The following is a 14776-nucleotide window of genomic DNA, read 5'->3' on the forward strand; positions in this document are numbered from 1 at the left end:
AATAGTTTGAAAATGCTGGAGCATCAGCTTTCAGGAGGAGTTTGGGCCAATATTCATGGGAAATAGAGAAAAACGTGGGGTTTCCATGTTATTTCACTCCTAATTTGTACGCTCCGACCTCTGTGATCCCCACTCATGCCTTAAATCCCTCGATTTTGTTGGTCTTTGTCTGCAGGGGCTGATTTCTTTTTCAGATCATCCATTCGGATGCACTAGACAAAAGAGAAGTGGGAAAACAAACGCAATGGGTAAAAATAAAGCGAATATCATGACAGTTCGTATAGCTAATGAGAAACTCAGCTCCATTTTGCAAGCATCTTTAGATTCAACAAAACTAGGAAAAGTCCTGAAGAACGGGTAGCAAGCAGAACCAAATGTTTTTTCTTACTAGGAATTACAGAGTCCGTAACAATCATGCCTCAGCGTGTGTGAGATCTGGATTTTTTTTTTTTTTTTTTAAACAGAGTCTCGCTCTTTCGCCCAGGCTGGAGGGCAGTGCACGATCTTGGCTCACTGCAACCTCTGCCCCACCCCGCCCGGGTTCAAGCGATTCTCTTGCCTCAGCCTCCCAAGTAGCTGGGATTACAGGCGCCTGCCACCACGCCTGGCTAATTTTTTGTATTTTTAGTAGAGACGGGGTTTCGCCATGTTGGCTAGGCTGGTCTCGAACTCCTGACCTCAGGTGATCCACCCGCCTCGGCCTCCCAAAGTGCTGGGATTACAGGCACGAGCCACCGCGCCCGGCCAGGATTTGGATTTTTTATTTAACAAACGCCTACATAACACTTGTTATGTGCTAGGCACTATTCTAAGAGTTATAGAAATATTAACTCTGTCGTGGGTGTGACTGGCCAGTGGTGCAGGTGCTAAAGAAATTTACGGAGACAGTCACAGGTAACGAAAGGCAGATTTATTAGAGAAGATATGAAAATATGTTGCAAGGATGCAATGGGCAGCACTGCAGAGGAGCTGTCTGCAAAGAGGCAGGGGCTGGAGGGAAGTTTTATAGGGTCATGCTGGAGGCGGGTAGGTGCAGAAAGAGGTCATGCTGCTGGGGCCACTGTGTGGAAGGTGTGCCCTCTGGTTGTTTGTGTTCATTGTTCTTCCCCACCTGGGGCCCACCTGGCCCCTTTCTCATTGTTGCTTACTTCTCAGGACTCCACATCCCATCCCACCACCGTAACACCCCTCAGAACACCAATGACAAATCTTTGACACTGGGGCTGAGGTCTCATCTTCCAACTGCTTCCTGCTGATTAGGGGTGTGGAGTTGACCCTACCTATGGTTGTTGGTCTGTCAAGAGACCCTGTGGGTCATTGTCCCAGATTGTGGGACTTAGGATATTGAATCTTGCTGGAGGAAGGGACTCATCACAGAGTGGGAGTATGTCAAGGCAAAACTGGTGACCAGCCGAATCCAGGGGAGACTCATAAAGGTAGCAGGCATCATTGGGGAGAGACTGATATCCCATTTACAGCATTACTTGAAAGTGAAACTGCTGAATTCTAGAAGATAAAAGTTTGTTTCTTAAGCCAGTGACTGAAAAGGCAAACAAACAAACAAACAAACCCCACAACCATTTGCAGTGTGACTGTTTTTCCTTATTGGAAGCCCATTTAGATAGCCTGGAAGTTAAACTCAATGAAAAAGTGTTTAAATGTAATTAGACACAAGAAGAGTGTATTCAGGGTTATGAGTATAGCAGGTGAATACATGACTCTTAGGAAAAGCGTGAAAAGTTTTTTTTTTTTTACATTGAGAATTTAGACATATTTTTTAAAAGCCAAGGGTACAGAATTAAGTTATATTAGAGGAAAACATTGCTTAATTTTTTTGATTTTCAAGATGAAATATTTTAGCATTAGGCCATAATAACAGAATTGGAGGAAAAAGTTACAGGAGCTGACAAAAAATGAAGGAGAGAGTTATTATCTTTGGCATTCTCCGGGAAGAAAAAGCTGAAAGCAGCAGGGCACAGCAAAAGTTGAACTGAGATATTATTCTGTGAAGCTTTAACTTCTTACAGTTTTATTAAGACCAGATTAATATCTTAAGAAAATCTTGTTTTTAACATAAGGGACCAATGTTAGACTATCCTAAATAATTCCCTTTCAGTTATAACCAACTTAAACACATAGAAAATTCCTTTCATAACTTCTCCTTTGCGAACCTTCTCACTACTTGCACAGACCATTTATGACATGGACTTTCTGACTTGGACATCAGGGCTTTCTGACTTGTCCTAAACACCCCTTTCTTAAACAACAGGTCATTTTACTTTAGGACAAAAATGTGTCATACAAGATCCTTTCTTGGCTGGGCGTGGTGGCTCATGCCTGTAATCCCAGCAGTTTGGGAGGCCGAGGCAGGGGGATGACTTGAGGTCAGGAGTTCAAGACCAGCCTGGCCAACATAACATGGTGAAACCCTGTCTCTACTAAAAATACAAAAATTAGCTGGGTGTGGTGGTTGGCACCTGTAATCCCAGCTACTCCGGAGGCTGAGGCAGGAGAATCACTTGAACCTGGGAGGCGGAGGTTGCAGTGAGCTGAGATCACACCACTGCACTCCAGCCTAGGCAGACTTGGTGTCAAAAAAAAAAAAATCCTTTCTCATATAAAATTTTTATTTAAAACCTTCCTTACCGGCCAGACGCAGTGGCTCACACCTGTAATTCCAGCACTTTGGGAGGCTGAGGTGGGTGGATCACTAGGTCAGGAGTTCGAGACCAGACTGGCCAACATGGTGAAACCCTGTCTATACTAAAAACACAAAAGAATTAGCTGGGCATGGTGGCAGGTGCTTGTAGTCCCAGCTACTCGGGGGGCTGAGGCAGGAGAATCACTTGAACCCGGGAGGTGGAGGTTGCAGTGAGTTGAGATCACAGCACAGCACTCCAGCCTGGGCAACAGAGCAAGACTCCATCTCAAAAAAAAAAAAAAAAAATAGCCGGGCATGGTGGCATGCGCCTGTAAATCCCAGCTACTCTGGTGGCTGAGGTGGGAGAATTGCTTGAACCTGGCAGGCAGAGGTTGCAGTGAGAGATCACGCCACTGCACTCAGCCTGAGCAACAGAGCCAATATTTCTGGCTTTGGAACCTTTTACTAAAGGTAACCTCCTATGTGAAATTAAGAAGCCTTGGCCAGGCGTGGTGGCTCACGCCTGTAATCCCAGCACTTTGGGAGGCCGAGGCGGGCGGATCACAAGGTCAAGAGATCGAGACCATCCTGGCCAACATGGTGAAACCCCGTCTCTACTAAAAATACAAAACTTAGCAGGGCGTGGTGGTGCTCGTCTGTAGTCCCAGCTACTCAGGAGGCTGAGGCAGGAGAATCGCTTGAACCTGGGAGGTGGAGGTTGTAGTGAGCCAAGATCACACCACTGTACTCCAGCCTTGCGACAGAGCGAGACTCTGCCTGAAAAAAAATAAAAAAGAAGCCTTAAGTGAGGGGATGATTTAAACATGGACACATGAGGTGTCTCCAAAGAGACGGCAAGCAATTTATAAGATCTAGAACTGCCCGAAAGGTAACTCAGAGAAAAGAAAATTTCAAGACAGGAAATAAGAAGCTGTCCATGGAGGGAAAAATAATCAATACATGGCAAAAGTACCACAAGTATTAAACCACAAAGGACTGACTTTCAAAGCCAGGAATTGAACCCAGGCGCCATTGTGATAGGGCAAAGCCTTAGCAACTGACCTACAGCACAAGGTGACTACTGTTGTTTTACCAGGAGTTTAGAGCATTTTCAAGTTTGCAAAAGGTTTTAACTGCTCAAGAGAATTTTCTAAGACTAGCCATGTTACTATTATGCATCCTTCTTTTAATTTAACCATTTTCTTTTCATGGTGCACTCAATTCCAATAGTGACTCAATCTAAATAAAAGCCTGTTAAAGTCCAGATAGTAATTTTCCAGGTTTTTACCACATAAGCAAAAGGTATTTCCAGAAAGGGGTAGAGGGGGCATCTCCATGATAGGCAGCATTTTAACTCAAAAGGGAAGTTTATAATACTTGCCACCTCCACAGTTGCCCTTGGTTTTGTTTTGTTGATGACTCATGTTTGATCTGGAAGCTAGCCAAAGCAGAAAGCCCCCGTTCAGCTTAAGACCTGATGATCATCAGGGGTTGGGATTATGTCCCAGGGACCCTTTGGCCCTCCAGGGCAGTCCCATTTCCAGTGGCTGAGCTTGTGGCAGAGGGGGCAAGCCATGTGGGGGTTTTTCGTCATTCATGCCATAGGGCCAGTTTGCCTTCCAGTGGCCTGGGCTTCTGCACTGATGGCAGTTATCTGGAGGAGTATCCTTAGGGCAGCCTGGAATGGAGGCTGGGGGCTTGCAAAGCACCAACAGTTGAGCCTGCTTCTTGTCCCTGCATTTTTCTTTCTCCTTAGCCCTGTCCTTATCCTGCTCTTGGTTATAAAAGACTGAGGAGACTGATTTGAGGTTTTCTGCATAGGGGCCATGCTGTATTACAAAAGAAAATTCGACTTTTTTTTTTTTTTTTTTTTAATCTGAGGGTTACATTTGTCTCAACGTTTTGGGATGCAACTCATAGGTGAGTCTGACGGAATAGAGGAAGTTTGTCCCATGGTGGGACTGGAAAACGATGAGCTGCTGGGGGCTAACGTCTGCTGCGGACATGAACCACACTCTCTCGCCGCCCCCACACCCCTGCCCCACCAGGAAGAGGGCTCAACTCACATCTGCTGAGGGATTCCAGTGCACTTTCTTTTCTTTTCTTTTGAGATGGAATCTCGCTTTGTCGCCCAGGCTGGAGTGCAGTGGTGGGATCTCGGCTCACTGCAACCTCCGCCTCCCATGTTCAAGCGATTCTCCTGTGTCAGCCTCCCAGGTAGCTGGGATTACAGGCATGCACCACTACGTCCGGCTAATTTTTTGTATTTTTAGTAGAGACGGGGTTTCACCATGTTGGCCAGGCTGGTCTTGAACTCCTGACCTCAGGTGATCCACCCACCTCGGCCTCCCAAAGTGCTGGGATTACAGGCATGAGCCACCGCGCCCGGCCTCAAGTGCACTCTCTAAAGGGGCATCCCACCTATTAGAAAGGACATCTCAGCGCTGAGGCCTTACGCTGGATGGTTAGCCCAGGTACAAGGAAAAAGGGTAAAGGAAGAACTCAGCCTGGTCCCATCCTAGGAGAGAGGACCAGAATGGGGAGACTCACTGCTCTGAGGCTGCTTGCTATCACCTAATTTGGGAACGTCCAGAGCAGGAGGTCTGGCTGTTTTTGCAGGACTATTTAGAGTAAGAAAGAGGGGCTCTGAGCTCCCCAAAACATATGTGCCAATTGCACTACATAGGGATTGCAGACCTTTTCGCCAGAAGAGATAGGAGAGGGCCTTCTTCCCTTCTAGGCAAGGCAGCCAAACCTGTTCACACCCGCTGGCCTTGAGGCCACACCAGGAAATGGCCCTGACCAGTTGCCATCAATTGCCAGAGGGATACTAGAATTTGTCCTCTGGAAGACTGAAAAGTAAAGCAAATTCTGAAGTCTCACAGAATCGTGGGACAGCAGTCTGGTGTCTTTCCACCAGGACCTTCTGGTTCCCTGGGGAGCAGCCCCAGCCAGGGACTTAAAATTATCTCAGGGTTTTGTCACTGTCCAACGAGAGGTTGGAATTGGAGGAAAGGGAGAAAGTAGGGGAGAGGCCCATACGAACTACCAAAATGTTGCAGGTGCAGCTGGCCAGTGGCGCAGGTGGTAAAGGAATTGACTAAGACAGTTGTAGGTAAAGAAAGGCAGATTTACTAGAGAAGGTATGAAAATATGTTGCAATGAGGCAAAGGGCAGCACTGCAGAGGAGGAGCTGTCTGCAAAGAAGCAGGGGCTGGAGGGAGCTGGAGGGGGGTGCATGTGGAAACAAGTCATGCTGCTGGGGCCACATGTGGAAGGAGGTCGTTGTGCCCTAGGTCTCTCAGAACAATTTTTCATTGTTCTTCCCCACCTGGGGCCCCTTTCTCATTGTTTCTTACTTATCTTATCAGGACTCCACAAACTCTTTTAATCCTCACCACTTGAATGGCCCTGGGGAAGAGAAGGCCATTGCATTGAAATGTAATAGTTCTGAAATTGCTTTCAAAATTCAGCCAGAAATAATAATTTTGCCTGCCTCTTTTCAATTATCCCATACTAAACTTGCCAAGGCCAATTGTCATTTTATTCCTCACTGTTTATGCTTTCTGCCTGCAGTATGAGGGATTTGTAAGTACTTTTAGATAGTTTCCTTTAAATTGCCTGTATTTTTCTCCCAGCTAGATTAGAAACAACAACCTCTGTTTTTGAGCAACTTAGGTATCTCTTTTTATCTCAAGGTCTCAGCAACCCTTAAGGCCAGCCCCACCTCCTACTCCCTGCTCAAAAGAAATTATAATACATTCTTTTGTTCACAATAGCTACTAAACAATCGTTTGTTGACCACATGCATGCACTGACCTCAGGAGCTTAACAATTTAGGAGAACGCGAGGAGAATAATGCTACTTTGGCCATCATTTCTAGGTTTTATTCACATCATTCTTGCCTGCTAGATTTTTTTTTTTTTTTTTTTTTTACCTTTCATGTAAATCTTTTGGGAAGGTTTGGGATGTTTGTGGTTTGTAGATTTGGGTTTGACTTGTATTTGACTTGCTTTTGTGGTAAGTAAAGGTTACAACATAGCTTCAAGGTTGTCATGACAACTGGTAAAATAAAGAGCTGATTATCACGTTTGTTGGTTCCCTTTTATAGGTGAGGGCCTGGGACAGACGCAGCAGACTGGGATATGCAAAGAGAAGAGTAGCCTAATTGTCAAGTCTAGATCTAACAAAAGCAGTGTCCCAAGATCATGGCATGTTTCCCTGGAACTGGAAGGACTGATCAAGAAACACAGCTAGGTTGGTATAATAATGTGTGCGTAGAAATGGGGAGAAGTAAAAACAATTTCTTTAATGTTGTGTTTGCCATTGTAGCATATAGAATTCTTGCTGTTTTTGTATTACTTGTTCCTTTTGATATTCCAATTTGTGTATGTACTATGAGTCCTATTTATATCTTTACAGGTTTGGGGTTCCTGACATGTAGCTGTTCTTTTGTAAAAGAGAGCTCCTTCTCTTTGATAATAGCTGTAAACTTATTACCATCTCATATATTTAGTTATTTCATATTACTCCTTTTCTTAGAAACATAGTCCCTTAGTCACTCTTCCCTTGTCATTTTATTATACCTATTTTCTTAGTGTTGTTGTACTTATTTAAAAATTAGATACTTGTAATGCTTAGGCAGGATGAAATTTTGTCTATTTATTCAAAATATACGTATGAAACCTTACTACCTGCCAAGAATACTAGCAAAAGTTGAAAATTAAAATGAACACAATGGAGGTAAGATTCCCTTGTTCACTAGCCTGCTTCATATTTTTCTGTTATTCAGACAATTTGTTTTTTGACTCTGTTCTGTCTTTAATCACTGCCTTCTGCATTCATCCTGAATTTACTCAGCTTTAACCACCGTCTTTTATAAACGTTCAGGTACCCTGGGAATTTTAACAGTGGCTTTTAGGACATCTTGATACTAGCCTGAATTCTGCTGCTATTCAATTATGTGCCATTAATCTCTTTGGAATTTTATCCAACTGTAAAATAGAAATGATTTACCTACTTTACAAGATAACTATGAAAGATAGGCTATTAAAACCTGCATTTATTCATAAAATAATTTCAGAAGTATTTATCAAGTGCTTATGAGTACAGAAATTCAAGGAGATATTCTGAGGCATCTCATTTTTTTTTTACTTAAACAGAAGGGCAGAGGAATCTTGGCTTTGCCACTTAGTAGTTGCAACTTGAGTAAACCCCTCTGGGCTTTGGTTTCCTCCTGTGAAAAATGGGCATTGTGATGATGCCTACCTCAAAGAACTATTGTAAACTTTAAATGCAATCACCTATTTAAAGTGATTAGGACAGCACCTGGCACATAGTAAGTGCCCAACAAATGGTAGCTATTACTAATCTGTCTTATATCAGGAATGGAGACTCCACATCATCCTCATGTCTGGGATTTAAGTAATCTAATTCTGCCTAATATACTCAAGTTTGTCTTATTCTATTCCCAGAATGAACAAAGAATACATATTTATTACCTTACATGTCATAACTTGTCACAAAATATCTCAGGACTGTCCCATTATTTTAAGTTCACCACTGGGTAGCTGAGCAGGGTTGATGATTGAACCAATCCAGATAAGTATGTGACAACATTTTGTAGGCCAGGCGTGGAGGCTCATACCTGTAATCCCAGCACTTTGGGAGCCAAGGCGGGTGGATCACCTGAGGTCGGGAGTTCGAGACCAGCCTGACCAACATGGAGAAACCCCATCTCTACTAAAAATACAAAATTAGCTGGGAGTGGTGGCACATGCCTGTAATCCCAGCTACTCTGGAGGCTGAGTCAGGGGAATCACTTGAACCAGGGAGGTGGAGGTTGTGGTGAGCCAAGATTGCGCCATTGCACTCCAGCCTGGGCAACAAGAGCGAAACTCTGTCTCAAAAAAAAAAAAATTGTTATCTGTAAAGTGCTATACCAGTGTTATGACTATTTTAATTAATAACTCCCATTTCACTAGGTTTATTTGCCTTCTCTGCCAGTTCTCTATATGGTTACTAAAATGTGTGGTTTTACAAAATTATTAGCATGGAGTTAAGATTTCAGTACTCAGTGTGGCTCATTAAGTGATGGTGAAAATTTCTAAAAGAGTAGTTCTTAAAACGATATGAGCCATGGCAGCATTCTTAGAATGTATGTAGCTTCTAATACTACCTGAAATGAAAACACTGATTTGCATTGATACTAAATTCTGAGATATTTGTTTTTAAAAAAGCCTCACTGCTTTAACTCAAATCTTTGTAAATTAGCTGAGGTCTTTATTTTTTATATGAATAGCTGTGAGGAGCCAGATTATATATAATGTAAAAATACACACTGAGACAGGCGCGGTGGCTCACGCCTGTAATCCCAGCACTTTGGGAGGACGAGGCGGGCGGATCACCTGAGGTCCAGGAGTTCGAGACCAGCCTGGCCAACATGGTGAAACCCCGTCTCTACTAAAATACAAAAATTAGCCAGGCGTGGTGGCGAGCACCCGTAATCCCAGCTACTCGGGAGGCTGAGGCAGGAGAATCGCTTGAACCTGGGAGGTGGAGGTTGCAGTGAGCCGAGATCGCGGCCACTGCACTCCAGCCTGAGCAACGAGAGCGAAATTCCATCTCAAAAAAAAAAAACAAAACCTGTACAATTATGGTTTAAAAAAGAAAAAAACCACACTGAAAACAGTAATTCGTTTGCCAAATGAGCTCAGTTAGGTTAGCACCTTAGCAAGACCCTTTGGGACCAAGTGGCCTCTAAGCACTTAGGTAGCAGTATCTTTTTTTTTTTTTCAGACTTTTGCTTTTATAAAATTACAAAGGTGTAGTGTGTCTGCTGTTACAGGATGGAAAAATGCATCATAGGAGGTTAGAAGCTTGTTGGCCTCCGTCACAAAGGGATAAGAAAAATGAGAATTAGGCATAGGGCAGGAAGGACCTCACTCCTCCCAACGCTTTCATTTCTAAATAATGCTTAAGGAAACCATGCCAGGGTTAGTAAAAGAGTAGAGGCACAACCACGGTAAGTGGGCATTGGGGAAAGAGGAAGCAGGGCAGGACATGGGGATAAAGCGGCTTCTTAACTGCGCGTGCGCCCGTGGCAAAGCTGACTAAGGCGCCTGAAGTGACGTCGTTGCCTGCGTCACAACACGCGTCGTCCGGCTGATAGCTTATCGCAGGCTCTGAGGGGCGGGACCCAACTGATTGTCAAAGGTGGCAGATTGTAGTTTTTGTTTTGGCCGGAAAGGCTTACCATGAGTTGCCAGGGCTGAGAGAGATGGAGAAGGATTCGCGGCGGTGACAGATTAAATTCCCCACTTACATTATAGACTTGGAGGTGGGGGATCTTCTCATCGTTAGAGGCCCCGATCATGGGAGATAGGAGGTTCGGAGCCAGTCCTGCCTAACTTTGTGTTCACTGATGTTAGGGCTGCTAGGGCTGCAAAGGTGGGCACCCCTACTCGTCTAAGAGCTTTCTCCTCTCTTCTCTTTTTCCCCTTTGCCTCTCTCCTTACATCACCTGCCCACTAAGTAGACTTGTCCTTGTGTGAACGGGAGCCGGAAAGCCTTGAGAACTTATTCCTCGACCCGGACATGGCACAGGAGAAAATGGAACTAGGTTTCAAGTCTCTGCCGAGTTCCACTACCGCAGACGGCAACATTCTGAGAAGAGTCAACAGTGCCCCTTTGATCAATGGACTTGGGTGAGCCGGGTTGAGATACTGGAGGAGGCAAGCGGGGAGGAGGTGTTCGGGAAAGTGATTTCCTATAGAATTCCCGTCCCTTTATTTGTTGAGGTTCTGCAGGTAACTCCCTTGTTCCTGGTGTCCGGAGATCCCACCCTCAACCTTGGGTGGGGGTAGTGGGACGGGCTGACCTGAGGGGGAGCGCGCACCCACCCTGAGGTTGACAAACATCTGAATCTGAACATCCTCCCCTGATAGTCCACTCGGACCCGAAAGCAGCAGCCAATTGGTGTGGAGCAGGGCTTTTTTCTAACTTCAACCCATTTCTTACCCACTCCTTTGAAGAAACTTAGTATCCTCCCCCACTCACCTCCAGATCTTCTGCCATGACTGTAATATTTGTCATTTCAGCTGCTTTGTCACCTCTGACCTTCACCTCCAGCCGCTTGAATGGAAATGGTTGTCAAGCAAATAAGCTTTGGACTTTTTTACATCTTTTTTTTTTCTTTTTTTTTTTTGAGACGGAGTCTTGCTCTGTCGCCCAGGCTGGAGTGCATTGGCACGATCTCAGCTTACTGTAACCTCCGCCTCCTGGCTTCAAGCAATTCTCGTGCCTCAGCCTCCCTAGTAGCTAGGATTACAGACGCCCACCACCACACCCGGTAATTTTTTGTATTTTTATTTTTACTTTTTATTTATTTATTTATTTATTTTTGAGACGGAGTCTCGCTCTGTCGCCCAGGCTGGAGTACAGTGGCGTGATCTCGGCTCACTGCAAGCTCCGCCTCCCAGGTTCACGCCATTCTCCTGACTCAGCCTCCCAAGTAACTGGGACTACAGGCGCCCACCAACACGCCCGGCTAATTTTTTGTATTTTTAGTAGAGACAGGGTTTCACCGTGTTAGGATGGTCTTGATCTCCTGACCTCGTGATTCGCCCGCCTCGGCCTCCCAAAGTGCTGGGATTACAGGCGTAAGCCACCGTGCCCGGCCTCATTTTTTGTGTTTTTAGTAGAAACAGGGTTTCACTATGTTGGCCAGGCTGGTCTCGAACTCCTGGCCTCAGGGGATCCACCTGCCTCAGCCTCCCAAAGTGCTGGTATTACAGACGTGAGCCACTGCTCCTGGCCTACACCTATTTTTTATTGGAGCAGAAAGTTTTGGTACCACAGAAGCTTGATCTCCTAAATTACACATTCTCACTGGGTGATACTTTCCCCAAGGGGAAGAGAAAATAGTTCTTGGGGGAGTGTGAAAAATTTTTACTCTTTTTATGTATAAAGCGCAGATATACATACAGTATGTACACAGATATACAGTATATATGTGTTATTAAAATTTCACGGAGGGGGAGCAATTAGGGGAAAAATGTCTAAAAAGGCTTTTTAGAGGGTCAATAATGAAAAAAGGATTTAGAAACACTGCACTAAATGATGGTTAACTGTATTTCTGAAGATCTGGGATTACTAAATCTTGTTTCCTTTTTTTTTTTTTTTTAAGACGGAGTCTCACTGTGTCGCCCAGGCTGGAGTGCAGTGGCGTGATCTCGGCTCACTGCAACCTCTGCCTCACGGGTTCAAGCGATTCTCCTGCCTCAGACTACCGAGTAGCTGGGACTTCAGGCACCCGCCACCACGCCCACCTAATTTTTTGTATTTTTAGTAGAGACGGGGTTTCACGGTGTTAGCCAGGATGGTCTTGATCTCCTGACCTTGTGATCCGCCCGCCTTGGCCTCCCAAAGTGTTGGGATTACAGGCGTGAGCCGCTGCGCCTGGCCTAAATCTTACTTCTTAAACTAGACTTTTAAAATGAGATGTTGGATTTCACATTTCAGTATTATAAGGTTTTCTAGATACCGTAAAAATGTCTGAAAAATGCATTCACTACATATGTTACTAACTTTGCTCTTCACCTTTTGTGGCATCATACTAATTGATAGTTGTAATTCACAGTACCATAGACTATCAGGAAGGGATTCAGAGACCAGCTTTACCCTCCTTGTTTAACATATGAGGAAACTGAGGCCCGTAAATCTCCAAAATGACGTTTAGTGGCAGAGCCAGTACTAGGAACCTCTGTTTCCTGACTCCTAAACTACTGTTCTGGCCACTACTAACCAATACCTAAGCTGATTAACTCTAAATGAATGCAGCTTTTGGGTCATTTGAGGTAGGAGAGAATATATTGTTCACAAAATGAAAAGCAAACTAAGATTGACCAAAAAAAAATACATTACCTTTTTAAAATAGGCAGGTAGAAAAACATAGAAGGGGGACTCTGCATGTTGTGCTGAGAACAAGAACATTTTATTCACTCAGGATTTTGCTCTAATCCTGTTGTGGGAAAAAGGAATTATGGGACCCACTCTATTAGTAGAAGAGAGCAGTAGGGAGAATGTTGGGTTTATTGAAGACAATATAAAAAGAAGAAATACGTTGCAAATAGACGATGGAAGATGTGTACTGGAAGGAACCTGTGGATCCTCTTTAATGTATTAAATACACCAGAGAAGGAGTGGACCCTTCCCTAATCCTTAAAGCCCTGGAAACAGAGATTTCAGTTATCCCTTCATACCTTGCTTTGTTCTGCAAAGGATTTTTTTGTTTTGTTTATTTGTTTTTTACTTTTATCATATTAGAGCATAGCTACAGTGTTAAATTCCATAGCTTAAGATCGTGATGCATGAAGTAAAATTTGAACAGAAAGATAAGGGTCACTAGCATATTTCTCTAGTAGGAGTTTAAAGATACAGAAACCACAAAGTGGACGGAGTCCAGGGACTCTAGTCTGTCAGAAAGAAGTAACATAGGAATGATGTGTGACATCCCTGAGATTAGGGGACTTGCCCGGATGATCTGAGGGCATATTTTGTGCTGTTGTAGAAAATGTAGGGCATAGTCAGAGAAGTTATTCTGAAGCAAGAAAAATTTAGAGTAGGATTACACTGAGCCTTAGTTGAATTCATTTTCACTTCAGTTCTCATTTGCATATGTATACTGCTCACTTTTCTCCCTTTTTTTTTTTCCTTCCTTGGCCGTCTAATACTTGAGTACTTCCTCTTTCTAAACTATACCTGGCAGTAAAGCATTCTTTTCAGAAAGGTGAAAGTCACTAGCATATTTCTTTAGTAGGAATTAAAGATATAGAAACCACAAAGTGGACAGAGTTCAGAGACTCCAGTCCATCAGAAAGAAGTAACATAGGAATAATGTGTGACATGCCTGAGGTCAGGGAACTTGCCCAAATGATCTGAGGGGATGTTTTGTGCTGTTGTAGAAAATATTTAGCTTGCTAAACATTGTTGCACCTCTTTCAAGTAATTTTCGAACTTTGCTTGATGTTTCTTCTATATAAAGACCCTCTTGCACCAGCATTTGCAGAATTAAATTCCTTACATTTGTTTCTTTCATATCAACTCTTTAATACAGTATTACTGTTTTAAAGAAGTATCTGCACTGTTTTATGTATATCTTGAACTAATAAAAATTCCAACGTCAAAAGTTTTGAACCTCTTGGTTCTTTATACTCTTTATCCCTGTAGTTGGCTGACTTTATTACTGGTGTCAATAACTATATTTAAAGCTAGGAGTTTTTTCTTCTCTTTCTCTGACCCTTATTCAAAGACTCAGAGATTAGGTTCTTGTATTCCTGCCAGTGCCTCCCTACCTTAAAAACCTCTACCTTGACCCTGCATTTAAACTGTTACTGCCTCAATTCTTTTTTTTTTTTTCTTTTCCTGAGATGGAGTCTTGAGGCTGGAGTGCAGTGGTTCAATCTCGGCTCACTGCAACCTCTGCCTCTTGGGCTCAAGCGATTCTCCTGCCTCAGCCTCCCAAGTAGCTGGGACTACAGGCATGCACCACCACACCAGGCTAATTTTTGTATTTTTAGTAGAGACGGGTTTCACTATGTTGGCCAGGCTAATTTTTGTATTTTTAGTAGAGATGGGTTTCACTATGTTGGCCAGGCTAGTCTTGAACCCCTGACCTTGTGATCCACCCACCTTGGCCTCGCAAAGTGCTGGGATTACAGGCGTGAGCCACCACTCCTGACCCTCAATTCTATTTGAAAGGCAAATTACTGCCCCAGAGCCAAATGCAGCCCACCACCTGGATTTGCAAATAAAATTTTATTGGAATGGAACCATCCCCATTTGTTTAGTTGTTATCTATGGCTACTTTCCCACTGCAGTGGCAGAACTGAGGAGTTGCAACAGATACTGTATGGCCCACAAATCCTAAAATATTTACTCTCTGGCCCTTCGCAGAAAAAGTTTGCCCATCCTCTGGTTTATTGAACTTTTACGAACGTGGAAGAATAGCAGCCATGAGAAATGATTGCTTTGGGAATATAAGTGACATAAATCTATTATAGTTTAGACAGAGCTGTTTATTGATCATTTGACATGGAACATTGAACATCCATCCAGTTATACTACTTCTGCTTT

General features: G+C 43.7%; 1 protein-coding gene across 15 annotated transcripts in view; it reads left to right on the forward strand.

Moving 5' to 3' along the window:
- The first annotated feature begins 6752 nt into the window (after nt 1-6752).
- PABIR3 (PABIR family member 3) overlaps nt 6753-14776 on the forward strand; it is a 51837-nt gene continuing 43813 nt past the window's right edge. For 7 of the 15 annotated variants that reach the window (XM_063702864.1, XM_055376028.2, XM_063702865.1 and 4 more), the window contains exons 1-2: nt 6757-6898; nt 10179-10347. In XM_063702864.1, the coding sequence (XP_063558934.1) occupies nt 6850-6898; nt 10179-10347 (218 nt within the window). In that variant the 5' untranslated portion in view covers nt 6757-6849. Of the gene's footprint in view, nt 6899-9788; nt 10029-10178; nt 10348-10740; nt 10992-11828; nt 13830-14776 lie in introns of those variants that run through there. The other 8 variants (XR_008675471.2, XM_019019575.4, XM_055376031.2 and 5 more) reach the window with 7 other exon arrangements.

Source organism: Gorilla gorilla, chromosome X (assembly GCF_029281585.2).
Source record: "Gorilla gorilla gorilla isolate KB3781 chromosome X, NHGRI_mGorGor1-v2.1_pri, whole genome shotgun sequence".
NCBI lineage: Eukaryota > Metazoa > Chordata > Mammalia > Primates > Hominidae > Gorilla > Gorilla gorilla.